This window comes from Bos grunniens, chromosome 10, assembly GCF_055505025.1.
Source record: "Bos grunniens cultivar Pamir isolate PY7600 chromosome 10, Bosgru_T2T1.0, whole genome shotgun sequence".
Classification (NCBI taxonomy): domain Eukaryota; kingdom Metazoa; phylum Chordata; class Mammalia; order Artiodactyla; family Bovidae; genus Bos; species Bos grunniens.
The window spans coordinates 74,650,262-74,677,796 of NC_141174.1; the positions used below are offsets into that span (position 1 = coordinate 74,650,262).

Consider the following 27,535-nt stretch of genomic DNA (forward strand, 5'->3'; position numbering starts at 1 on the left):
TACTGTCACTTGAATCGTTTGTTCAGCACCCCATTCAAGAACTCAACTAGGTTGATGTGTGTGGCTGTAACTGATCGTTTTCAAAACTGTGGCACTTTCCATTCGGTGAGTATATTATTGTATATTTAGCTGTTTTCCTGACAGTGGATACTTCAGCTGTTTTCAACTAGTGGCTGTTACAAACAGTGCTCTGAAGAATATTTTTATACCTGGTGCACAAGTGAGTTTCTCTAGACTAGAGGCCAGGAGACGAATTTGCTGAATAGTAGGATCTGCAGATATTTATCCTGATTTCCATTGAGCCCGCGCCCTGCGAGAGTTCCTGCTTCTCTGTCTCCTTGTCAGCACTTGTTATCCTCACATAACTTAGCTAATCTGGTAGGTGTGTAATAGCATCTTCTTGTGCATTTTGCTAATTTCTAAGAGATTGAGCCTCTTATGTTACTTTTCTTGACCATTCGTATATAGATGTATCACTTATTTATGCATTTCCCTTCTGAAGGTTCTTTGCCTACCCCTCACTTAAAGGAATATTACCAAGTGGAATTGTGCTTTCTACCTTGTAGGAGTTTACATGCCTAGTCAGGGGACAAGAATATTCAGATCAAAGTAAGATCACCTCTGTGAAAGGGGCTTGACCAAAGCCTTCTGTCACTGGCCCTTCAACATCACTTGTGGAATCCTCCACTTATGCCAAAATGTGGCCAAGCTCAGTTGTGTGTTACAGACAATTTGTATAAGATTTAAGAGAAAGGCGATATTAGTGTGGATAGAGGAAGGGTGGCTTATTTTTGTTTTATTTATTTTAGGTTCTAAATATAGGACATGAAAAATACCAAGTAGCAGAAAAATGGACAAAGAAGAAAATCAAAATAACTATTTCCATCTTCCGTAGATAAAATCTATTAGCAGTTTACTTTGTAAGCCCAGCATTTGTTTTTTGCTTTTAAGAATCATTTGGACATTTGAGAGAGAGACTGTTTCAAATATACAAAAAAAATTTTTTTTAAGATTGCTACCCTGTTGTGGGAGAGGTGGCATTTGCTCAGGTTTATTCTTCTGAGGGGTCCATGGACAGAGGGTGGCCCCCCTTCCTCATCACCAACTTGGGTGGCCTCTATAGAATAGCTCTGTGTTCCAGAGCTAACAAGAATGACTTAAATGAAGGAAGACATAAGTAGGAATGTTTGCATCAAGGGCAGAGGTTCCTTGGCTGCAAACTAGACTCAAATGGAACCTCTCTGGTAGGATTAATCTTTCTAGATAGGAGCAAAATATTTTAAATGGTTTCTGCCAACACACCTGAATGTAACAGTTCTTTCTTGACTCTAACAATAAGAAGCTATTTGCAGTGGAGCTGGTACAAGCTGCCTAGCAGAAGAAAGAAGTTCCCTCGTGGGCTTAAGGTTTGGATGGTGTAGGGACCATCTCCGAAGGAGAGAGGGATCTGATGCCTGGAGAAGGGGGAAGCTGTACCCCACAGGAATTATGCTGGAATGGAGAAGAGAGGAGAACACGCCATTAGGAAAACCCCTATGTAATTAGCTAGTGGGGATTTCCAGACTGGAAATTTCACAGTTAGGGACTTTGTCCACACTTCCCACCACTGTGACTGCAGTACCTACCCCAATTACTGCTGTAAAGTAGGCACTTGAAGTGAAAGTGAAAGTCACTCAGTCGTGTCTGACCCTTTGTGACCCCATGGTCTATACAGTTCATGGAATTCTCCGGGCTAGAATACTGGAGTGGGTAGCCCTTCCCTTCTCCAGGGGGTCTTCCCAACCCAGGAATTGAATCCAGTTGTCCCGCATTGCAGGTGGATTCTTTACCAGCTGAGCCACAAGGGAAGCCCAAAGAGGGCACTTGATGAAGCTTTATTGCATGTGTTTCCTGGCTCTTAACCATAATTTTGAAGTAGAAAATGCAAAGTAGCTTTTCAGGTGTTTCAGATGAGAACTCACCACAAAGTGAGATCAGAAATCTGGTAGACCTGTGGTGACTCTGAACTTCAATCAAATCTTGAATTCTTCAATGAACAGGACAAAACCCAAAAAGATCATAGGTCCAGACACTCGAAAACTGCCAAGTTTCTTGATGTGCTTGCCTTGATGTTAAGAAAATCTCCTTTTTCATTTTCATTTTCAGATCTTTCCCTAATAACTACTGGGACAAGTTTGTAAAGAGAAAGGTATGTCTTGTCAGGGTGGCAGGGGAATTCCATGACCTCCAAAGAAATGTAAATTTCTTCAAGATCTCCATTAACAAACATGGATAAATTTAATGCTGCTTTTATGATGGTATCACAGGAGAGTAAGTCAACAGAAAGGGTTTTATATGAACTTATGTCATTTGGGGGCTTAGTTAAACAGCTTAACACAATCACTTTTCTATGTACTAGGTTTTTTCCTCCCTTCCAAAATGATAGCCAGAAAAGCAGCTTTCACTTAATTGTCTTTATTGCTTCTGTTTTATGTGGGGGTTACTCATTCTCCTTTTGCATTTTGATTCATATCAACCCCTTGGAAGAGCCCAGAGTGCGACGTAGCTCTGGAGACATCGGGGCTGGAGAAAACACTGATGGTGGTGCATGACCTGAGCGCACCCTGTTCTCTTCTCTGCTTTAGGTGATCAACAAATATGGAGATCTCTATGGAGCAGAACGCATTGCTGAACTCCTGGGTTTGGACAAAAATGCCCTTGACTTTAGCCCAGTGGAAGAGACCAAAGCAGAGGCGGCCTCCCTGGTGTCATGGTACAGAGCTTAGAAGTTAAATCTGAGTCTGGCTGCCTAGACCCTTTGTCTTTCCAGTTGTCCTCCCTGTGCTGGAGGCAAAACTCATAATCCTGTCTTTGTTGTCTCGGGCTCTAGTTTAGCCTGTTTCTTCTAGGTTCTAATATATTGGGGCAGCAGGGAGATACTGGTTTAAAAAAATGTAAAGACAGCCTTCATGCCTGATAGAGCTGAAGGAGAAAGACATTAAAATTTCAAGATGTGTGATTCAGCCACTCTCATTCTCATGGTAACACATACAACTTCATAAAGCTCAGAGCTATATTTATAGATTTATTAAACCCCAAGAGAGAAAAAAAAAAAAAAAACAACTTTTTTCCCTTATTAAACACTTAAATCTTGACATTTATAAGCTTTGAAATGACTTGTTCCCCTTTAGGCTAAGTTCCATCGACATGAAGTACCATGTCTGGAAGCTGGGAGTTGTTTTTACTGACAATGTAAGTATGGCATCTGGGAAAGTGAAATCCTGTGCCCCCAAGTCTAGGGATGTCATTAGATGCCACAAAGAAACAAGCTATGGAGGCAGCCCAGGAAGGTGCAGGGAGTTCTCGTGGAAGACAGACAGCCTTAGGGTGTGGGGGGACACTTCTATCTCATGCAATAGTATAAGGCAGAGGGGGGGATCACTTGGCAATTCTTGGGTCAGTTCACAGCCCAAGATGAGAAAAAGTGGGTTTCATGAATGCCTGAAAAGCTGCTCAATTTCTTCCACTCCCCAGTCCTTTCTCTACCTCGCCTGGTACACGACCATGTCAGTCCTGGGCCACTACAACAACTTTTTCTTCGCGGCTCATCTTCTGGATATCGCAATGGGCTTCAAGACTCTGAGGACTATTCTGTCCTCTGTCACTCACAATGGCAAACAGGTACGGGGTTTATACTGGTGCAGAATGGGAGGGACCAAGACACGGATAGGAAAAATCATAACCAATAACAGGTAGTACACTAGTGTATGACAGGAAGATATGTGTTGTAGTGTATAACGTGCCTTTCATGGTCAAACGCTTGAATGAATAGGGATTGGTTTTGCAAAATTGCAGCCAATTAAAAGGAAGAAGACCTTGATTCAGAGACCTTTAACATTTAGATCAATGTATGTACTTAGAAAAGTCACTAGGTACTTCTGATGGAAGTATGGAAGTGAAGTCGCTCAGTCATGTCCGACTCTTTGTGACCACATGACTATAGCCTACACGCTTCCAATTAAGAACCAATGACAGATATCTGTGAAAGTGAAAGTGTTAGTTGCTCAGTTATGTCCGACTCTGCAACTCCATGGACTGTAGCCTGACAGGCTCCTCTGTCCATGGAATTCTCCAGGCAAGAATACTGAGTGAGCTGCCATTGCTTTGATCTTCCTGACCCAGGGATTGAACCCAGGTCTCTGGCATTGCAGGCAGATTCTTTACTATCTGAGCACCAGGGAAGCCCCATAGATATTTATCTACACACATATATACAGCTATATGCAGACATACACAGCTATATATACATGTATGTGTGTATGTCTATATATATCTGTATAGTCATTGCTCTATATCCAGTCTCATCAGTATCCAGTCTGTCTACTACAGAACTGTCAGGGTCAATCCCTTCATTAAAATTCGCAAATGGCTCCTCCTGTCAACAAACTCCGTAGCATTTTACTCCTCATTAAGTGCAAATCCACGAATGAGACATGTTCCCTCACATCTCTAAATCTTTCTAGGAGAAAGGAGAAAAGAAGGTGAAGTTAATTACAGCCATTATAGGAAACAGTACGGCAAGTCCTCAAAAAATTAAGTATAGAACTGCCATATTAATCCAGCAGTTCCACTTCTGGGTATATATTTCTCTCTCAAGGAAATGAAATCAGTATCTTGAAGAGATACCTATATTTCCATGCTCATAGCAGCATTATTCCCAACAGCCAAGATATGAAAACAACCTATATCCATCCTGGATAAACAAAATTTGCTCTGGACATAGAGCAGAATATCAGTCAGCTATAAAAAAGAAGCTTTGTCATTTGCAGCAACATAGATGAACCTATAGGGCATTGTACTTAGTGAAATAAGCCAGACACAGGAAGACAAATACCATATGGTGTCATTTTATGTGAAATAATAAACAAGGCAAACTTCTAGAACCAGAGAGTAGGGCAGTAGTTACCAGGGGGTGTTGGGGGAAATGGCAGTATTGGTCAAAAAGTACAAACTTTCAGTTATTAAATAAATTAGCTATTTAGTTATTAAATAAATAAATAAATTGGGGATCTAAAGTAAAGTATGGTGATTACAGTTAAAGCTACTGAATTGTATACTTGAAATTTGCTTAGAAAGTAGCTCTTCAGTGTTTTCAACACACACGTACAGGAAATGTGTGAGATGATGGACGTGTTCATTAACTTGAGCATGGTGATCATTTTATAATGTATGCATATATTGTCATCACATTGCACACCTTAAAAAACGAAAATTCCAACCAGAAAAAAAAGTTAAATTAACTTTTAAGTGTTCTAAAATGAAAGGGTGCTAGATCATCAGATATTATGATGGTTTATTTCTTCTAGGCTTCTGGTAGCAGCAACAGTTTCTTGGTTGTTTCTTGGTTGACACTAAAAAGAATGGAGGGAAGGTAGAGACAGACATTTGCGGCCACAAAAGCTAAAAGTCTGGGGAGGTGATAACAGAACCGGTCATACAGATGTTTGCTTAGAGCGGTACATTCTTCCTTACAGGATCTGGAGAGAAATAGCATTGTGTATCATTTTTCCATGTGTGTCTTGGGAAGTTTTATCCTATAAAAGTGGCCTCTCCCAAAATGTGATTTATGGAATGCCAGTTCTCCAATATGTTTGTTTTTTTTTTTTTTATCAAGAGAATTATTTTCTTCCCCTTTACTCAGATATTGAAAGCTCACATTTTGTTGATTTGGCTTAATGGCATTATACAGCAAAAGTACACCTTAAATGAAAAGTATAAACAATCATTTTTTTTATATGGGCTTGCTGACTAAACTCTGACAAGATGGTTTTTAAAAAATGTGCCTAGCTTGTACCATGTGCCAAGTGTTGCAACAGGCTCACAACCAAAGTAGATGTTATACTCACTTAAGAGAATTGAGACTCAAGAGAGGCTATTTCACCCAAGAGCATTTTAGCGCTTCTGTCTGTGAAGTCTGCTATTTAAGATATAAAGTTACTAAATTCATTGTTCAAGAAGTCACTGAATACGTCAGTTCTGGTACTTATCTTGCCCGCTTCCTTCTGTGTAGCAACTTGAGGGCAAAGATTTTATCTTGTTGATCTTCACCAAATGCAGCCCGACACCTGTTCCCTGGCGTAGGCCAGATGAGCAGGTCTTCTGTAGTCTTCATTTATGGTGCTTCCTACAAGCCAGGAAACAAACAGGCCCTATGACGCCAGCAAAGGTCCAAGGTAGGTTTCTTCATTATGAAAGATGTCACTCTGAAGTTACTGTAAGAATTTTTATGGTTGAGCAAAGCTGTGACAGTTACCCAGTTCATGGTTCGTTATGAAATACTGTGATGTGGGGATAGATACCCACCAGCCCAAGGAATCTGTAGTTTGCATTTTTTACAAATGTTATTGAAGTATAGCTGATTTATAGTGTCATGTTAATTTCTTCTGTACAGCAGTGTGACTCAGTTTTTCTTTTTATTGAAGTATAGTTGATTTACAAATGTGTTAATTTCATGCAGTTTCTTTAGAAGCAGCATTAGAACTTAGTTACCAATGGGGGTAGGGAAGGATAAATTAGAAGTTTGGAATTAACAGATACAACTACATATAAAATATAAACAAGGACTCACTTTATAGCACAGGGAACTATACTCACTATTTTGTAATAACCTATGGGGAGAATATGAAAAAGGATATGTATGGGGGTATGTGTATAACTGAATCATTGTGCTGTACACCTGAAACTAACCAACATTGTGAGTCAACTACAAATAAATAAGCAGCAGCTACATCATGAAGCTTCAGGTCATTGCTCTCTCTGTAAAAAACCAAAGTAACCACCCTTAGAGTGCCGTGGCTCTGCTCATCCTTCAGTCCCACATGGCTTACACGTGCCCCTGTGCAGCACCCCAGGCGTTAGTCTGCCCAGGCGGTTGTAGCAATGTACAGTAAGTCCCTACATACGGTGTGCCCTGTGTGCCAGCTGCTGTCCACTGTACTTTTCAAGGTGCTGTAAAATTTAAAATGTCTTATTTTTTGTGTTTGTTACGTATTATTTATGTGAAAAGTATTCTAAACCTGTTACAATACCGTACTATATAGCCAGTTGTGTTAGTTGGGTATCTAGGCTAACTTCGTTGGACTTATAAATACCCTCGTGGAATAGAACTCATTCGTACCTAGGGGGCTTACTGTACTCAAGACTGGAGGCTTAGACAAGACATTGATTTCCTCTCGGTTCTGGAGGCTGGAAGTCCAAGATCAGGATGTGGGTAGCTTGGTTTCCCTGAGGCCCCTCTCCATGGCCTGCAGCTTTTTCACTTTATTATGCTTCAGTGCATACCTGGTATCTCTCTTGAGTCCTAACCTTCTCTTCTTGTTAAAAAAACCGAGTCAGATTAGAGCAGTGCTCACCCTAAGAGCCTCATTTTAATTTAATCACCCCTTTAAAGGCCCTAAATCGTCTCTTTAAAGGCCCTGTCTCCAAAGGCAGTCACATTCAGAGGTGCTGAGGATTAGGGCTTCAACATATGAATCTCAGGGACCCCATTCAGTGCGTGAGAGCTCATCATTACTCTTCTCCCGACAAGCCTGTTTTTCTTCTCTGGTCTCATCTCTCGGCATCTGGAGTGTTACAGCCACTGTTCGCGTCCCCTCATCACTCCACTTTCCTGTTTTCTGGGAGTCTCCCACCAGCCTTTTAAGGTGAAGACCCACTTCTCTTCCCCCTCTCTCTTTGCTCCCAGTTGGTCCTGACCGTTGGTCTCCTGGCCGTGGTGGTTTATCTCTATACCGTGGTGGCATTCAACTTCTTCCGCAAGTTCTACAACAAAAGTGAAGACGACGACGAGCCCGACATGAAGTGTGATGACATGATGACGGTGAGTTCCCTGTGGGGCCGCCCAGCCTGGCAGGGGCAGAAGGGCTGTGGGCAGAGTGGCAGCGTGGAGACAGAGCATGACAGAGATGAGAACAGAAAACTGATGTCTGGTCCAAAAGCGAGGCGGGCCCTGGGAAGACAGAAGTGCTGGAATATGCCACTTGTCTGGGTCCAGGTGGAAGGAGAAGCACACAGGTAGGCGGGTCATCTACCCACATTTGTGTGTGGTGAAGATGTGAGTTAACCTACGTCTGTATCTCATGGAAGTGAAGTTTGGATTCTTTGCCTTTGAGAGCTGGGAGCAAAGAATCCCATGAACCTGGCGCTCAGTGTATTTCAGCAAGCCAGTGGGCCTTCTTTCAGAACACATGTCATCTGAAAAATGTCACAGCAGTGGGATCAGGTCGGGGCAGCAGGGTCCTTTCAGGGCAGCCTCTGCGGGGCTAGAAGGGCCTAGCTGCAGCAGCATCTCTAGACATTTATAGGGACCAGATTTCAGGAAAAGAATGTGTGTATTAGAGACCAGTGACAGTACACTGCTTCCCTGCCCACACTGTGATCATTTCTCCGGAAAATGAGGGCACTTTTTGGCTAAAAACCCTCCATATACCTTCTCAGGGCAAGCACTCCTGACACATCAATACTGCAGTTGCTGAAGCCCCAGCGTGGCCACCCAGGCTCTGTGCTGCCCCTGGGTTTTGATTTACGAGCCCTTAGATTGCTTCCCACACTTGCATCCCAAACCCATCACAGCCAGTCAGGAGACGGGGCAGCCTGATCTGTGAACCCTACCTGGTGCATGCGTGCAGCTTGGGAGGAGATGCTCTGGGGAGCCCCACGCTCCCAGGTGTGCGGAGAATGCAGGAGGAGGGCAGCCTTTTCCTGGAGGCTGAGACTTTAAGATTAAATGAGATAAAATTCATATCTGGCCTATGCCATCCTCCTCAGAGCCTAAAGTCCTTTTATCTTATACACGCCTAGAGTGAATTCTCACGTGTGTGTCCAGTAGTTCAAAACTGTTTTTTAGAAAAGGAGCAAAAAATATCATTTAAAGGCTACATGGAACAGCAATCTTTGCATCTTTATAGACACCTGGGGGTGCAAGCCCAGAGTTAGCGGTATGAATATTATTGTGAAGCGTACCCTTCTCCTGCCTCAGGGCTATCATATTTTTAATTACATGAATGATCAGACCATCTCCATAACAACAAACGAAACTCTGCAGCTTTTACTCAAATTGCCATGATTTTTCTTCTAGTGTTACCTGTTCCACATGTACGTGGGAGTGAGAGCTGGAGGTGGCATTGGTGATGAAATTGAAGACCCTGCTGGGGACCCGTATGAAATGTATCGCATCGTTTTTGACATTACCTTCTTCTTCTTCGTCATTGTCATCCTGCTAGCCATCATCCAAGGTATGCTTACCAGTTATGTTGTATTTACGGGGCTCAGTCTAGTTCTCTTTACCTTTCTGCATCTATCACTTAATTGTTTTATGTAAAGAGGTTTGTGCATTCACTTGTTAATTCAAACAAGACATTTCTAGACATCTACTATATAGAAGGCCAAAGATATACCCAGGCAGTGATACCAGAAACTTGAACATCCTTGCAGAGGACCACCCTCCTTCACTGCCAAATCTGAACTGATCATTTCCATCTTATTCTGCTTCCTAAATATCTCCTGTGGTTAGTATGGGCCCTCATGATTTCTGCCCTGATCATTTACCTCCCAGGCAATCGGGTGGGGAAGGAGCAGAAAGAGGAGCTGTGAGTGTGTGACATGGTTTTTCCTTCTTGGCAGGGAGAGGTACTGGTATGTTAGTAGCTTGTCAGGAATTAGAGAACGATGGTGACAGATTTAGTTTAAGTCATGACAAGTCGAGAGACCTATGAGCCATAGAGGTATTGAGGACCAACAAGCAGTTAACTCTAATAGGTCTTTTAGGAGACAAATCAGGAATGGTATAAGGTAAAAATATTACATAAGGACGTATAAAATAAGTATTAATGAATGCAAAAATAAAAAAAATGGGATCCATTAGTGGTGGTGGTTGAAGATGTGGGTGTAGAGATTTCCCAAAAACAAAAGCAAAAAAGCTGAGGAGGAACCCCAGTTGATACACATCAGTGCCTAAGGGGCTAGAAGAGGAAGAGCCAATAAGGAAGACAGAAAAGGAACAGCCCAGCAAACAGCAGGACAAGGAAGGAAGGATGAGAAGAAAGAGTCAAGGAGGAGTGAGTAGTTAGCATCAAATATTGCAGAGAGGTAGAGTAAGAGGAACCATGAAAAACGATTAACCAGGATGCAGCATCTGAAAACACAAGTGGGTTTTTTTTTTTCTGATTTTGGTTTAATTGTATCATTCAGCTTCATAATTCCCCTTTTTATTTTTTAAACAAAGTGGCCTCTGCTCTGAACTACTAGACAGGTTATGCAAAGCATTGTTTTCATATTTAAAATTCCAGGTCTTATTATTGATGCTTTTGGGGAGCTGAGAGACCAGCAGGAACAAGTGCGAGAGGATATGGAGGTACCTACAGTCCTACTAATCCCAACTCCATTTTGGTATCTCACAGCAAATGGATTTTTTAAACAATAGGTTCTGCTATTCCTCAGCCCTAGGCAAAACTACTACCCAAGTTTGTTTTCCATGCCTGTCCTTTTATCTGTGCCCATCCACCAGCTCTGGGCATTTCTTCTGCTCCACCCTCTGTGCCCTACCCTCCTCCCACCTGCCGCCTCTGTCATGCCCCAGGCTTGGGCGAGAGCAGGTACCCTCCACTAGCCAGAAGCTAGGTACGTGACGCTGTGGAGTAGGTGACTAATAGCCTGAAGCACAAAAGGGAAATATTTTTCAGTATCTCTCAATTCAGAGATCATCACCCTTTTTCCAACTGCCTGTAATGTCACGCCTACTCACGCCTTTTCTGTTATTTTTCTCAGACTAAATGTTTCATCTGTGGGATTGGCAATGACTACTTTGACACAACGCCTCATGGTTTTGAAACACACACCCTGCAAGAGCACAACTTAGCCAACTACCTGTGAGTATCCTTGGTCAGCGGAGGCGACAGGGTTGAGGGGAAGGGCAGTGGGTTAAGTGCAGTTTACGTCTTACAGTTCGCGCTCTGCTAATGTCTCTTCCTCCTTGGTCTCTGGAAAGTAGGCGCAATCAGGAAAGAACTTGCAGGAGTCCCCATGAGCCATATCTTTGCCATATACCCTGCCTCTCCTGTTTTCCTAGATGTGTGCAGACTGTTTCTCCACCTGGAATTAGATCCCATCCCTTCCCAAGGTCTTGTTAGCTCCAGCAGGTTGTCTCTTGGGGATTTTTCCTAGCACCTTATAATATTTTTTAATCCTAAACAAAGAAAAAAGGCTATGGCCCCACTTTTCCTTCTCTTCCAGAAAAAAATGGAAAAGTGTGCCTGTTCACAGTCTCCAATTTCTCTCTCTCTCCCACTCTCCTTAGAACTCACTCACTCTCCCCTGCAGTTGGCCTTCCTCTCGACCAATTCCTATTTGCTCTTGTCAAGGCAGCCCCTGACCTGCACGATGCTGGATTCCAGGGTTAATTTCCAGGCTGGGTTTCTTTAAGATGTGTGTGTTTTCATATTGCTGTATCCCAGCACCTGAGGCCTGGCACCCAGAAGGTAAATAATAAATATCTCATTCGGGCAGAAGGTATTCAGAGTCTACTATGTGCCACAAACTGCCTAGGAAACTTAGAGAATTTGTAGGGAATATACATCCCCTGACAATTCAGATTCTGTAAGTGATCATCATTTTCAAGAAAAGAAACTGCTGGGCTCTGCTAACTGGCCTGGCCCCTCCCCTCTGAGTCTACCCTTTATTGTTTAGGAAACCCTAATCTTTCTTTAGGATAGAATGGGCCTTGCCACTGAGGGAGGTTATTGTCAAAGAGAAGTAATGATGTCTTTTTGCTAAAATGAGTTTAAGACAGAAACACAGGTTTAAAAAAAAAAAAATCACTTGGGCATACCTTTCCTCAAACCATGAATGTTCACTGTTGTTTGCATCTTCATGGAGGTGATCAGGATGGATGTACTTCTAGAAAAGGTGAGCCTGTGGCTCATCGCAGGCCCGTGGAGAGAGAACAGTTGGGACTCTTGAAGGTACTTCCCATGGCACTCTGTACATAATAGTGTATTTTCTCTGTGCCCCTCCACTAGCAAGCTTGAGGGGAGAGAACCAGTCTTACTCATGTTTAAAACTTCGCCCCGCCCCTGAAAATTGTGCTTTGTGAATTAAATGTGCTAGGAAAGCAATAATGTCCTATATGACAAGATACTGGTCACGTTTCCTTTCTTAGTCTGATAAAAGGATGGAAAGTAGTTATTGCTTCACCGTGGGCCACAATCTGAGTCTATAAACCTAAGAATATCCTGGGAGAACTCAAAATCTGGGGCTCACGCTCTCCTCACCCTCCCAAGGATGCTATTTATGCTTTCTCTTCCTTTCACCAGCCTCACAGTCATTTTCCTGAAGGGCACAGGCCGAATCCCTCGGATGCCGTCTCTGAGATTGCATAATGTGAGCTGAGAGGCCAGCCCCAGCCTCCCATGATTCTGTGTTCCAGACATACTCAAACCTTAGACACAAGCCTCCTGGTTAGAGCAAGTGAAACTACACTGGCCTACCTCCGTTGTTTGTTAAAAACAACAACAACAACAAAACTACACTTCTGGAAAAATCAGGGCAACTTCTGAATGAGAGTCACTACTTTTATCAATACTTTTCTGTGACATATCTTTGAGATACATATGATTTCAATTCTGCATTCCTATAAGAGAATAAACTAGCCAACTAAAAATTATATGGTTAGAGTTTTGGCTACCATTTTATTGTTCATATTAGGATTTAAAAAAAAAAAAAACAGTAAAATGGTAGCTACAAATGCTTCCTCAGAAGTGATCTTAGCTCAAGGTTTGGTGATAGTAAAAAGGACCTCTCTTCAGAGAAAGGCTCATTTTGAGATTTATGTATATTATTATTAGAAAATAATGGTGTATGTTGTCACGCCATGTTTCCCCAATTCTGAAAGGTACAGTGGTCAGCATGATGCTAACCAAGATGCTTGATCCTCTCTCCAGTTCACTTGAGTAAGTGAACTTTAGTTTTCTAACCAAAGTATCTAATACTGTCTTTCCTTCGGTCGTTAAAGCTTTTTTCCTCGTTCCAGGTTCTTCCTCATGTATTTGATTAACAAAGATGAGACAGAGCACACGGGACAGGTGAGAAATATCCAACAGAATCACACCCCTGTGTTAGGGCTTCCCCTTCCTAAGTCAAAACTCGGTAGAGAAATGACCCCATCCGTCTCTTCTGTGCATTTCCCCACTGCTTCCTGCATGATTATACCATCTCTTTGTAAATTTCAAAGTCAAATTTTAAGGCAACTCCCATCTGTTTCAAAAGGCCCCCTGGTTATCCTTCCCAGCACACACTGGCGTTTGCTAAGCCCTTAGGGTTGCTGCTTCTGAGTCGAATAACTGGAGGTGGGGAGAACGTTAACAGAGAAAGAGACAATGTGAAGCGGAGTGGGCGGTGCAGCAAAGAGCAGGCGCCTCAGAGTAAAACAGTGGGAGAGACAGCACAAGGAAGACAACGACCTCCTATGTGGGTGACTCAGGGACGCAAAGGGGTGGGTGTGACAGAGTGTGCGTCAGAGGGATTCTGTGACTAAGTATGAACAAGAAACAAAGGCAGAGAACAGGAGGAAAAGGTAGGTTACCAAATATTCAAACGTTACTGGCTTTGTAGGAAAACGTCATGGCTCAGACACTTAAAGGCAACTGGCATCCGTATCTAGCCTCAGCTCTCCTGGCCCTGGCCTCAGTGGGCACTCGGCGCGCTCTCATCATACATTCTGCCTCCTCCCAATTACAAATGATGTGGAATCAACTCACTGCTAAATCTTTAAGTATTTTTAGTGGCAATCATTGAGTTGGTTTCACTGGGGGTTTTTTGTTGGGGATGGTGGAGGGGAGGTGGTGGTCAGGAGAAGGGAGAAATGACTTCTTGCTCCCAAAATAGCCTGGGGGTGGGGTGGTGGCTGGGAATAGAGCAAGAAAGAATGTGCCAGTTGGGGCCTCATACTTATCCACATCAGTATTCCCAAAGGGAGACACAGAGATGGAAAATAAATTGCGTTTCAGCTTACTGTGGTTGGTTCTCACTATTTCAGGAATCTTATGTCTGGAAGATGTACCAAGAAAGGTGCTGGGATTTCTTCCCAGCTGGTGACTGCTTCCGGAAACAATACGAAGATCAGCTTGGATAAATGGGAATGAAAGAAGCCTCCACCATATTCTGGATGGTCAATAAAATCCTTCTCTTACAATTCTGCAACACACTGGAAAAGTGACATTTCCTAAAGGCCTCCCGTACAAGGAAGAGTTCATTACACATTTGTGATATTTTGGAATTGACTTGGCTTTTTGTACCTAATGGACTTACACTGTGGGAGATGACCTGTCAAAATGTTAAAAGGATGGCACAGCATCAAGGAAGCTCTAGTGGACAGTCTTCACGTTTTTCAGTTCTAACTAGTATGTTGGGATGACACCACGGAGGGAAGGGCTGGAGATGTAGGGTTTTAGATGCATAATACCTGGAATTTTAAACATGTGAATGCCATGTGACAGTAGCCCACTAGTGATTCATGGTCTGAGCTACAAAAAAAAAACAAAAAACCATTTTAACTGCAGTCTAATTTTTCCCATGGTACTTGCTAGTGAATGTATCCAGAATCAGCTTGAAAAGCTTTAAGCAGTTAAATAGAAAAAAAAAAAAAAAAACAAGAAACCACCACTTTGTCGACACTGAAATATCGATTAAGTGCCTTAAAAACCTCTTTAGATATAGCTATGCAAGTTTTTTATGTTTATGTTCAAGATGGACAGTTCCATTAATCAGTTGTGTTGATCTTTTACTTTATGAAACTGCACTTGAAAAGTTATTCATTTTTTTTTTTCAGTAACAGCTTACCAATTGCTGTTATTAGAAGTACTGTACTGAAAATTCAAAAAAAAAATCTCAACCTTAAGCCAAATTGAGCAATGCTTTATGGTCCCTTGTAAGTAGTGGAGCTGCTCTATTTAGGTGAATCTCCTTAAGTAACATGAAGTGCCCACTGCAATAAAGTCATACACACCACTCCACGGCTTGGCCTCTTGTAATGAACCACCTTCTGGCTGATTCCCAACCACCCTGTGACTGCAGGGAAAGGGACATGGGAGTAACAAATAGCACACAGCTCCCCACACAAGAAAGAAAGAAAGAAAATCTACAGACCAGTGTTTATTTTGGCCAAATGCATGCCTGGTTGCTTAGCTCTCTTCTCTTCATCAGCAGCACCTGCTATGCTGTAAACACAGAGAGGAAGAAACTGGAAACAAGGGCCGAAACATCTCTTGCCCTTAAGACATCTATTCAGTTACTAAAGCCAGAGAACAAATGTAGCGAGCCTCTTAAACGTCTACTTCAGATGTTGTTGAACATGGAGGAAGGCGTCTACTGTGCTAAGCGTGATGGCCACATGGGCTTGGGGTCATGCTTGTAAACCAGCTGTTCTAGGACAGCCTTGGGCCTGCGCACCCTTACAAGGCAACCAAAATTGGCTTCAGGCAGTTTTCATTTTCTTTTCCCTCTCTCTCTTTCCCTTTCTTTCCTTGTCATTAGGAAATCATGCTGTCCAACCAGTCTTCAAGCTCTTCCTCGGTAACATTTCTGGATATACTTGGTTGCCCCGAGGTCACGTTCTTTTCTTCCAACACAAATGGGTTTGCAGGTTCTAAGAAAATAAACGCAATGTTAACAACTTAATGTTAGTCTCAGAATTGAGGGTTAATGCTTCCCTGGGGTTTGATCCATGCTAGAAATCAGCCAAGTTGTTACTTTGCTCCTGATAAGAGGAAACATTGTCATTGTGCCTACTCCCTAAGAAGATCCAATAATACCTAAACAGGTTCATAAATGGGGTAGATTTGCTCTTCTATTTATTTGGTGAATCTCACAGTTCATGAGGTTTTTTTTTTTTTTTTTCTTTTTAAAGACCAATAGCTCTGTTTCCTTTTTACTAAGCAGTGATCCTGGAAAGCCATCAGAGGGTCCTAAGGGCAGTGTATGGACGGGGCAGTCACTAGGCCTCTCCCTGTCAGATGGGCCACCATCTCACAGAACGGGCATGTGAGGAACTCTCCTCCTTTTTAAACAAAAGCAGAATAGCAAGCGAGAAGCACACAGACTTGGTCCACAGGCCTGTTCAGACAGTCGATTAAAAGGTCTGCTGCTGCACAGCTGAGGCCACAAGGCTCTAAATGCCTTTTATAGCATGAGTTCCATTTGTAGCCCCAGGTTTAAGATTGCAATCAGGCAGGTAGCAGCTTTGGAAGGCCAGTATTATCGAGTGAGAACGATGTCAGAAAGGTCAGCTCAGGGGGAAGCGGAGATGTGAGCACAGAAATAGATGTCAGTGAACGAGGCCAGATCGATGGCAGACACCGATGAGGATGTGTGGGGATGTGAAGCTATTCTCAGAAAAACACCAGAATCAAGAAGATGGGTGGGAAATAAAATAAAAACCGTACCTGCTGCTGCTTGGACCAGGTCCCCCCTTTTCTCAGATTCCAGGTCCTGAGCTGTCTGGTCTGATAAGATGTCACCTCCCTCTTTCACAGGCGCGTCTAAATTAAGCAGCAGATCTAGCTCTTCTTCCAAATGATCTGCTGCCAACTGCAGCAGGGAAGTGGGGTTCTGAGAACCCTTGGAAGGACCCGATCCTGGGCCGTCTTTACCCGGGTACACGGGGAAGCCAGTGGTGGTGGATTTCATCTCAGAGAGGGACCCCTTTCCTCCAGGCCCCGAGGGCCCCTTTAGCTGCATCCCTAGTCCCTTGCCATCGTTATTTCTCTTTGGTTTCACCTGAGGGAGCTCTAAAGGAAGGGCAGTCTGAAAGAGAAACACAATATCTGAGTTAAAACTGTGAGTCCTGCCCTATTTGCTTAAGCAGGAACTAAAGCAGAGGAAGCCATCAGACTTTGTGGAGTAGGAAATTCAGTTCAGACAGGAAGGTCACGAAGTTTCTCCATCCAGGTTTGTCCCAGCACCCCTTCTAATTAATACGGGTAAATGTGGGACACCTCCCCGCTATGTCCACCTCAGCCTTGTGCTAACCAGATTAGAGCTGAAATCAAAAGGCCCATGCGTTCCCATCACTGGCCTGAGATCAGACAGAGCCACAGGTCTATGTGAATACACACTTACGCCTGTGACGAGGCAGACATCTGTAAAAGGCATGGAGGAGTAATAAGTAAATCAGATCTGCTCATCGTACTAAAATGCACAAATACAGAGGTGAAGGGACACATTCACTAAAAAAAAATAACGTTACTAGTGGTCATTCAGAGAAGGCGATGGTACCCCACTCCAGTACTCTTGCCTGGAGAATCCCATGGACGGAGGAGCCTGGTAGGCTGCAGTCCATGGGGTCGCTAGGAGTAGGACACGACTGAGCGACTTCACTTTCACTTTTCACTTTGATGCACTGGAGAAGGAAATGGCAACCCACTCCAGTGTTCTTGCCTGGAGAATCCCAGGGACGGGGGAGCCTGGTAGGCTACCATCTATGGGATCACACAGAGTTGGACACGACTGAAGTGACTTAGGATAGCATAGCATAGCAGTCATTCATGACTAAAAATTGCCAGACACTAAAGAAAACATTCTATCTGATTACATTTGTAAAAACTCCCCATACAGGCAAAACTAACTCTTGTCAAAATAGTGGTTTTAGGAAAGTACTGCCTTGGGTCAGGGCTGGGTGCGGTGGGGGTGGTTCTGGGCAGGGGCAATATTCTGTTTCTTGATCTAGATGGTGATTCCATGGTTATAAAGATTTACATGTGCACTTTTCTACATGTTGGAATTTAAGAGAGTTAGACCCTCCCCTCAGGTGACTGTAATGTAGAAGACGACTGAGAACCATAGTTCCGGAGGGAAGACTGGGGTGACCAGCCTGGCAGCAGTCGGGTAGGTTCAAAAGGAGGTTCAGCTGCTCTTGGAGCCACTGTTCCCTTACTCGTACATTTAAGCATCCTGAGCAGATCCAGTCTGCTAATAACTCCTCAGGGCTTTTGAGACAGTACAGCCTCACACATGAACTTGAACACTCACCCAGCACTGTCAGTAGGCAGGGTGAAGCTGGGATGTGGGCCCCGGTTCTAATCTTGTGATCACTTAGATGGTCTGGACTGGCTGTCCAGCATGGTTTTTGTCTGTTCACTCCCCAGGTAAGTAAGATACAGACACAGTTGAGAATAACTGCTCTGCATAACGGGGGAGGGATGGTATTTTAATTTCAAAGTTCCTGTAATTACTTTATATCTTTCCTCTTCAGGCGTGCCATCCTTCACTTTGGATTTCTCATAACACTTCACCCCGTTTCTCTCCTCAGTCCTGGGGTCCCCATCACCTTCACCCCAATGAGGTCCTGTTAACCATCCCTCATTGTGTGGGACCAAACCAAGCATGTCCAAACTCTAACCATCACTGGACACCCAGAGGAAAAGTGACACTTACCCTGTCATTAAGACAAGCCCACGCATTCCGAAAGAAGCCCCAGGTGATTCCCCATCAGAGGCAAATGCCAGCCTTTCTACTTCTCAGCCCCGAACTGTCCCCCAGCCCTGAATCCTACTTGCCCTAAATCTGAGGCAAGTTAAGTGCCACAGAAACAGCAACTGGATGCGTAGCCAGTTCATGGTGATGTTTAAGCTTGGCATCATATTCATCTGTAGAACAAAACTGATCATTTTAGTTGCTTGCATTCTATTTAGTACTGCCCAGGGTTTCACTTAAAAAAAAAAAAAAAATCCAGTCAAGTCTCAAAGAAATTTCAAAGTTCCTTCTGGTTTAACTGTTGGACGCTTCCTCTCTTATCCCATTCAGTGGCTCCTCTTACCTACCTTACACTGGTTGTAACCCCCAGATTTATATTTCTAGTCCTTAATTCTGAACTATAAATTTCTACATTCAAATTACTATTATTTTCACTTTGAAATCTCAGAACAAACTCATACTCTGTCCAAGCCTCACTGATACTAGCCACCACTGGGTTGCACAAGCTGGAACACCCAGAAGAATTCTCTGCCTGCTCCTGCTCCATCACCAGCATTTCACCAAGTCCTATTAATTTTACTTTTATAGTTCAGTTCTTGGTAAAGTGCAGTTCCCCACCATTGCTGGTACAGGCTACAGTATTACTCACCTGAACCATGCAAGAGCCACTTAATTTGCCTCTCCTCATCTATTCTACTCTTGCATGGGTGTGCATATGCAGACTTCCCCATACACACACTCACCCCAATCCCACATCTTCTCTCCATTCTGCCGCCAGAATGTTCTTTGTTATTGTTGTCATTATTACTAGCACTGCTATTACAGATCTGATTGGGTTACCCTTCTTTAAATCTCAACTCAAATGTTCCTATACTTTGGCTCTCAGTTTATCTGTAACTTCTTCAGAAAAGTCATTCCTACATCATACAGGTTCATTATTACAAACTCTCATAGCACATAGTGCTTATCCTTCACAAACTTAGTGCAATTTGATAACTGGATTAATGCCCATCTTTCCTGACAGATTAAGCTCCATGAGGGCAAGAACCATGTCTGTCTATTCACCACTGTAATCTGAGTGCCTAACACAGAGCCTGACACATAAACATTTTGGGTACAACACAAGCCAGACTCTGTACTTTGACATTTCATTTGATTCCATTACATTTTATCCTTTAAAATGTTCCAAATATATCAATAAAACAGGATAAAAACTTTGAAAAGTATTTCATTCTCCCTCAAAACTACAAAATTCTATCTGATACAAAACCCTCAGCCTGTTGAAAGGAAAAGCTGATTCTGAGACATCCTACAGGGAGATACTTTTCAGTTTTCTTCTTCTGCCCTAATTTACACCAGCCTCAAGATGTCATCAGGGTTCTTACCTGAACCAATTCAGCAGCAACATTGAGTCGGAGTGAGAGAGGCAATTCTTGAAGGGCTCGAACCAATGACTCACAGTCCACATAAAATGCTGAATTCTACAGAAAAGAGAAATTGATCAATCAAGATGATTACATATGACCTTTCAGAAATAAAAGGGCACAAGACGCTAGTAGTAACTGTAAATAAATCATCCATTACTTTTAGCTGGGAGTGACCCAATCATAAATCATATGGTTCTAATTTCTATCATCTCTGCATGAAGATAAGCAAAACCAAAACCACCTTCTTGAGCCACAGCTCAGGTGGTCAGAGTAGCAGCAGGGTAGCAATCACTCGAATCAAAGACTCTATGGTATGGGAATTCCTCAGTGGCCCAATAGTTAGGACTCTGTGCTTCCACTGGATGGGGGACGGTATGGGTTCGATCCCTGGTCAGGAAACTAAGATCCTACAGGCTGCGCTGCATGGCCAAAGGGGGGAAAAAAAAGACTGCATGGTAATCTGGAAACTGTGGACATTCTTGGAATTACAGAGAAAATTCAAAGCATTTAATGAAACATAACTGGACACCTCCTCCATATTCAGATGGCTGGCCTTTGGGAGAGCAGTGGAGAGCTGTCTCGACAGTGACTTGGGGCTGACGGCACAGCCAGAGGAGTCCATGTGCGTACACTTCTCTTCCAACCAGAAATCAGGGGATGGAAACTTACCCTCCAGCTGGCAGCTCTACGTGTGAGGCCAACACTAAAACTCCCTGGGACTCCATTCCCATTCACAGGCGCAAAGTCCCTTCCAGGCAATGCCTTCACAGATTGACTGTATTTGAGAAGGCATTCCAGATTATCTCATGACCCCTAACAGCTGCTTCTAGGTACCCTGGCCATCCAAGAGAAGGGAAAAACTAAAAGGTGGGTGAAATCACCACATTAAGAGTCAGATACCACCAACCATCTCATCCACCAAGGACTGTCACAGGTCTAGGTAGAACTGTGCCTTCTGCTGTGATCACGGACTTCAAGTCAGAGAAAACCCAGGGGTCATGGAGTCTCAAATCCACTATAAGGATGTCTTGGGTAGATGCATTTATGATGACTGGAGGTAGGGAGTCATTCCTGGTATTCTCAAGTAGAGCCCCAGCACTAAATCCAGACCCACTCAAACTCCTGAGCCTCACAACAGAAGTACACAGCGATCGAAAAATGCAATATGGCTTTTCAGCTGCCCTTTTGAAACTTTCTGAAGATGGCTAGCTCTTAGGGGAGCAATGCCGGCAGCAGCAGATGTGGCCCCTTGCCCTAGGGAAAAAAAAAAAAAAAAAAAACTTACATCTAAAAATAGAGTATTTAGGGAACAGGATGGAGGAAAACAAAGCTCTGGCAGGAGAGCAGGAAATTCAGTACACACACGCCCTGCCTTGGTCCTGCACTCAGCACACCCAAGGCTTCATGAGGGCCAGCACAGCCAGCCTTTGTTTTGAAGTTTGAAGAAAATCTCTCAGACCACTAGAAAAATGTGATCCTGAATGTGTAACACACGAGTACATCGCCTCATTACAAAACGGAAATCTCACCCTTCCCACTGTATAGACCCCCTGCTCCCTCCACCATGCCTGCCAACTACTCAGAGCTGCCAACCACTCTCAGGTCTCCAGAGGAGGGCCTCTGAGACGTGCTGCGGTCTAGCCACAAGTGCTCAAACTTCCTCCCCACTTTCACATCAGGTGCAACACACTACGAGGTATGCTGTTAACAAGGAAGTCTGTGAGATGTGAGGATCGGCCAGGCTGTGCCTGTGTGCTGAGTCCTGAATGACGGACCTTTGGCTGCTCCCACCCCCATGTCTCTAATTCCTACCCCCCATCCAAGGCCCAGGTGACAAGGTGCTGTCACCATAAGGCCCTCACGACACTTCAGCCCAGCACAGTGGTTTCTGCTGGTCTCCCTGTAGAAGTCCCAGAGCCTAGAACCTGCCCTCATCATACACCACTGTGTAAGACTTTCCCTCTTTTGGTCACCACTTTGTCTTCTAAAGAGCTAAAGCTGAATGCCTTCGACATAAAGGGAGCTGTAGTGAATTCCTTGTAACAGTAAAGTGTGAATTTGAAGACAGGTTTGACTGGAATAACCACCATGAGTTAGCTTTTTTTTTGCTCCATGTTGTAAAGTAGTTGGTGGGTTAACTGTGCCTGGAGTGCCTGGCTTCCACACCTACCTGGCCAACTCTATACCCATTCTCAGTTGGAGCGTGTGTGATGCCTGGCTGCCTGGTGCCTCCTCTTCTGCAGACCTGGATGCTGGGAGGGCACAGCGAGCTAAAACTCCACTTACAGCCTCTAGTCAGACCATTATACCTTCCTCGGTAGCTACAGAACTCATCGTCCACATGTGGGGACTCAAGGCCCCTTTACAGCGGAAGTGCCCAAATCAAGCAATACTTAGGAGTAAGCTGGGGTGCCTTCCATGTACAGAGTCCCATCCAGAACTGCACTCTTGCGGGGAACTGAGGGAGGGCATATACGCCATTAGGAGCCACGTGTTCAGGAACCACCACATGTCACCCAGTGCTTGCTGGTGCTTGAGGAAGCTCTATGGAATAAACAAGTCACTAGTCAACAGAACTGAAAAGTAAAATGAAAAGAAAAAAAAAAAGCCTCAGATGATTTTTAAAAAATAATGGGCCTATTTTTTCACCCTACAAAGTTCTCCTCCCACCTCACATTCCCTCCTCCCATGTTCCCCCACTGTCCAAAGAACAGGTCTGAAAACGTCACTCAGGGATCCAAGGGACCAACTCCCCTGAAGAAATGGGGCCAGCGTGGCTGAAGCAGGGACCCTGACTGCCAGGCCGCATCCCCTTCACCCTGCACGTGAGCCACAGACTTGTGAAGGCCGGTCACAGCCACAGTGCTGGGCGCTCTCCTGTTAGGGGCTTCACCAGGACCCGCTGTCAGCTCTACTTCCTCATGTCCCCAGCAGCACTGGGGACAGGGAAGCACATGAGGGACAGACAGACAGATATTGGATAGACAGACAGGTAAGGAGGTAGACAGATATCGGGTAGACAGACAGACAGGTAGGTAGGTAGACGGACAGATAGGTAGAAGATAGATATATAGACAGATTCTCCTCTTCTTTTTCTCTCTCAAGTAAGCAAAAATAAAGAGAACCAAATGAGGAGTGAAGTGGGACATATAGCAGTTCTGATGGCGAAGTGATGAATTCGGTTTGGGACGTGTCAACTCAACACACTCATGGTCAAGACTGCCTTCTTCTGCTCCATCAGCTGTCACTGCTCACCTCGTCGTCATGCTCAGAGCCTCAGAGCCCCTGTGAATCTTTCTTGTCCTTATGTCTCCTGTCTGGCCCATGACATATTCTCCCTCGTCCTCCACGCAGTCTCATCCATCAGGGAACTGTCTTCCCTGCCACGGCCCCATGCTGTCAGCCCACATCCCCTCCCGTTAGCCAGCACAATATCCTCCCACTGCTTTTCCTCCTCCAACCTCTGACCTCTTCAGTCCCTCCTTCCCAAAACTGTGGAGGTCCAATCTAGCCATTTCCATTTTCTTGCTAAACAATACTCTTGTGAACAAGTAACAGTAGGAATAAAGGCTAATTTTGAGTGTTTCCCATGTGTCAGGAACTGCACAGAAGAACTTTTATTTATAACCCAATCTAATCCTCATGACAACTCTGAGTTATACTTAATGATTAGTTCCATTTTACAGATGAGAACTAGGATTTACACTCAGGATTGTGTCTCTAAAGGCTATGCTCTTACCCACACGCTAAACTGCCCCCAGATGAAAATGAAAACCCAACTGCTGGTACTAAGTGGCCTAGACCTACCCTGGGAGCCTCCTCTTCTGAGAATACCACAGTCCAGCTATGCTCCCAACTCTGACCACAGCCTGGTCTTTCAGATCTCATCATTCTCCTGTTGTTCCCCAGAGAGGACCCACCAGAACCATACTTATCCACCAAGGCCCATTCAAATGGTCTTCATCCCATGCTCCTACTCTCAATCACTACCAGTCCAAAGCAGATTTCTCCCACCAAGGCAATGGCACCCCACTCCAGTACTCTTGCCTGGAAAATCCCATGGATGGAGCAGCCTAGAAGGCTGCAGTCCATGGGGTCGCTAAGAGTCGGACATGACTGAGCAACTTCACTTTCACTTTTCACTTTCATGCACTGGAGAAGGAAATGGCAACCCACTCCAGTGTTCTTGCCTGGAGAATCCCAGGGATGGGGGGGCCTGGTGGACTGCTGTCTATAGGGTCACACAGAGTCAGACACGACTGAAGCGACTTAGCAGCAGCAGGAGCATTATACCAATTATCTTATGTTGCATTCTTTTTCATTTATCATCTAAATATTTACTGATCATCTACCACATGTCATCTACCACTATGTTATAAGGCAAGGGGCCTAGGGTGGTGAACAAGCATGAGCTTTGTCTCATTCATCTTTGAATAAGGGGCAACTAATAAAACATAATAAATAACAAGTGCTCAGTGTTTTGATGAATGAAGAACCTTAGAATCATCTGAAAATCTTAAGATAACTCAAATGTTCTCTTTTAGCCAACATGGTTCAAAGGAGTTGAAATGAGAACCATTTGGCTTTCACTCAATTCTTCCGTTAATCTGTTTTTAACTTGTCCTACAACTCTAAACCATACTCAGTTCAGTTCAGTTCAGTCACTCAGTCGTGTCCGACTCTTTGCAATCCCATGAATCACAGCACGCCAGGCCTCCCTGTCCATCACCAACTCCTGGAGTTCACCCAAACTCATGTCCATCAAGTCCGTGATGCCATCCAACCATCTCATCCTCTGTTGTTCCCTTCTCCTCCTGCCCTCAATCTTTCCCAGCATCAGGGTCTTTTCAAATGAGTCAGCTCTTCGCATCAGGTGGCCAAAGTATTGGAGTTTCAGCTTCAACATCAGTCCTTCCAATGAACACCCAGGACTGATCTCCTTTAGGATGGACTGGTTGGATCTCCTTGCAGTCCAAGGGACTCTCAAGGGTCTTCTCCAACACCACAGTTCAAAAGCATCAATTCTTCAGCGCTCAGCTTTCTTTATAGCCCAACTCTTGCATCCATACATGATCACTGGAAAAACCATAGCCTTGACTAGACGGACCTTTGTTGACAAAGTAACGTCTCTGCTCAGGTACATCCCAAACAGACTCAAGAAAAACAAATATTTCTAATTTTCAACTTTTTTCTATGTTGTAATACACACTCTTTGTAAAGTGACAGGCAGTTATTTTACAAGTCACTTCCCTCGCCTCTGTCTTTCTGAAAAGTCAATGTCCATCCCAAACAACTGAACATAACACCAGTCCACCTGGGAGTGCAAGCCGCCTACTGTGTGTGTACTGAGCTGACAGCAGAATGGGGAGGAAGGGACCACCCCTCCCCAGCAGGTCTGTGGCTCGGTCTCCTGTCTGAAGCTGTGGGCGGACGGTCTGATCACTGTGTCAGACAGTATGCTCTAGCCCTGGGGTTGGGGAGCATATGCCAAACCACCACTCATTCATTCTCTGTGCATTTTTACAGGGTGAGAATACCTGTCATCTCTCATATGAAAAGAATCAGTGAAATCCTGCTTGGAGAATCATCAAAACTCCTTTGGGAAGAAAATATGGCAGGAATACAAAGAAAGTGTGTGGGTTTTATGGATTCATTGAAAGACTATGATACTTGTTCTTATTTTATAGTTTTCTGCTCCTAATTATAGATAAAAGAGTTATTTAAAACTACGAAGTTAAGGATTCTCTTCAGTTCAGTTCAGCTCAGTCGCTCAGTTGTGTCCAACTTTTTGCGACCCCATGAATCGCAGCACGCCAGGCCTCCCTGTCCATAATACCAAAAACAGTGTGGGAGAAAAAAACTGAATTCTCAACTGATTCTAAGAGGAATTTTCACAGAAAGGGAAAAGTGGAAGGCCAAACAGTAAGGTAATCCACTCAAAATCATAACCATAATCTTTGGCCCTGCAACCCAATCTGTATGAACTATAGTCACAGATGAACTGTATGAGGAGTTCACACAGTGGCCTGGTATGAAGGTCAACTCCAGCTCCAAGAACTTGTAACATTTAAGCTCCCTGAAAACTTTCTGAGCAATTTAGGTAACTGAGACTGAACTGTACACGAAGTACTAGACTCTCCTCTATGTGAAGACTCCGTCTAAACAACAGTGCGAAAGGTGCTGGTCTTTATCCTTGAGAAGAGCCAACCCCCATTCAACACAAAGCTTCGCCTTACCTGCTTGGGGCATGAAGCTTCACCATCCCACTCTTTCTCCTCGGCAAACCGGAACTGTGAGAAGGAGTCCCCTGGGAACAGAAAAAAGCACACAACTTTATATCAAAGCCAAAGGCGAACACTCAGTTCTCTAAATTTCCCTTTGGAAGGAAAAGTGCTGTTTCTGAAGAGCTGACCATCCCAAACATGGTGATACCATTCGATAGAAGGTCCCGGTCCACATCTTTCCACAGCAACCTGTGTGTAGGGGGCACTTGAAAATATTGTTGACAGCTGTATTCATTGTTTTATTCAACTCTCAATAAGCCACCAGCCTACACACTTGAGAAACAGCTAAACAGTCCAGGCCTGCAGACATGGCCATCTACCCATTTTAAGCATATTTTTATCTCTCTATAATGTATGCAAGGAAACTGATATGTGTAATTTTGGGGGTAGGCAAGTAGAAAAGGAAGGAGAAAACCAGAACTGAAGGAAAGCAATTCTCCACTGACCCATAATATGACGACTAAAAATATCTCTTTGAAGTGAGTTTACCAACCTCAACCATCACTCCAAAAATCACCTGGTAAGAATGTCAGATGCAAAATAAAACCCAAAGGATGTGCCTTAGATTAGTCAATGTGAATCATGACGCATGGCTGGAATGAGCATGAGCTCCCAGAATGAAGGAAAATGAATCAAAATAAACAAGCTTGACAGATGATTCTGTACAAGGAGCCTGACACAAGGCTTATTTTGTAAACGTGTACTTACCTGATTATTTGCATTAGGGATAGCCAATTTATAAGCAAAGAATTATTTCTCTACCTAGCTTTCAGGATCCTCCAAAATGTGGTCCTACCTCATTAATGAACATTTACTTCTTATTTCTTCAGACTTTCTGCTCCAGAGTCAGCCTCTTTTCACATTTTGAACATACTTCATTTTCTATCCTATCCTCATTTTTCTTTTAATCCTTCTTCCTTGTCTGAAGACCCACACACTTCTACCCATTCATATCCTATTTATATTTCAAGATTCAGGTACAGGCCCACTTCCTCCTCCTATGATATCTCTCAGGTTATTTAGCCATAGAATCCATTCTTTACTTCTAACTTAAAAGAGGGGAAAAAGAAGGGAAGAATTCCAAATTAAAGAGACAAAGATAAAACTTCCAGCATCTAAAACTTGACAAGATCAAGTTCAAGGTAAAACAGACCAAGAACATCAGTCTTTATCATGAGGAAGGATAAAATCACAATCATTAGTCACCAGCAAATCAATGTGATCTCCCAAAAGTATGATATAAAGGATCTGAATTAATAAGGTCTTGTCTGTGCATGTGGATATTTAAGTGCGTGTGTACATATATGTATTGTGATTATATGT

The 27,535-nt window shown here is 43.7% G+C and overlaps 2 protein-coding genes across 5 annotated transcripts in view; one reads left to right on the forward strand and one right to left on the reverse strand.

Moving 5' to 3' along the window:
- Positions 1 to 15,708, forward strand: part of RYR3 (ryanodine receptor 3) — a 565,051-nt gene extending 549,343 nt beyond the window's left edge. Inside the window, exons 94-103 of the mRNA XM_086322070.1 lie at positions 2,146 to 2,188; positions 2,625 to 2,752; positions 3,171 to 3,231; positions 3,514 to 3,660; positions 7,724 to 7,858; positions 9,116 to 9,272; positions 10,326 to 10,390; positions 10,804 to 10,904; positions 13,064 to 13,115; positions 14,069 to 15,708. Of these exons, the coding sequence (XP_086178196.1) occupies positions 2,146 to 2,188; positions 2,625 to 2,752; positions 3,171 to 3,231; positions 3,514 to 3,660; positions 7,724 to 7,858; positions 9,116 to 9,272; positions 10,326 to 10,390; positions 10,804 to 10,904; positions 13,064 to 13,115; positions 14,069 to 14,164 (985 nt within the window). The 3' untranslated portion in view covers positions 14,165 to 15,708. The remainder of the gene's footprint in view (positions 1 to 2,145; positions 2,189 to 2,624; positions 2,753 to 3,170; positions 3,232 to 3,513; positions 3,661 to 7,723; positions 7,859 to 9,115; positions 9,273 to 10,325; positions 10,391 to 10,803; positions 10,905 to 13,063; positions 13,116 to 14,068) is intronic.
- AVEN (apoptosis and caspase activation inhibitor) overlaps positions 15,171 to 27,535 on the reverse strand; it is a 192,208-nt gene continuing 179,843 nt past the window's right edge. For all 4 annotated transcript variants that reach the window (XM_086322078.1, XM_086322077.1, XM_086322075.1 and 1 more), the window contains exons 3-6: positions 26,165 to 26,235; positions 19,887 to 19,982; positions 16,473 to 16,833; positions 15,171 to 15,676 (exon numbers count right to left, since the gene is read on the reverse strand). In XM_086322078.1, the coding sequence (XP_086178204.1) occupies positions 15,561 to 15,676; positions 16,473 to 16,833; positions 19,887 to 19,982; positions 26,165 to 26,235 (644 nt within the window). In that variant the 3' untranslated portion in view covers positions 15,171 to 15,560. The remainder of the gene's footprint in view (positions 15,677 to 16,472; positions 16,834 to 19,886; positions 19,983 to 26,164; positions 26,236 to 27,535) is intronic.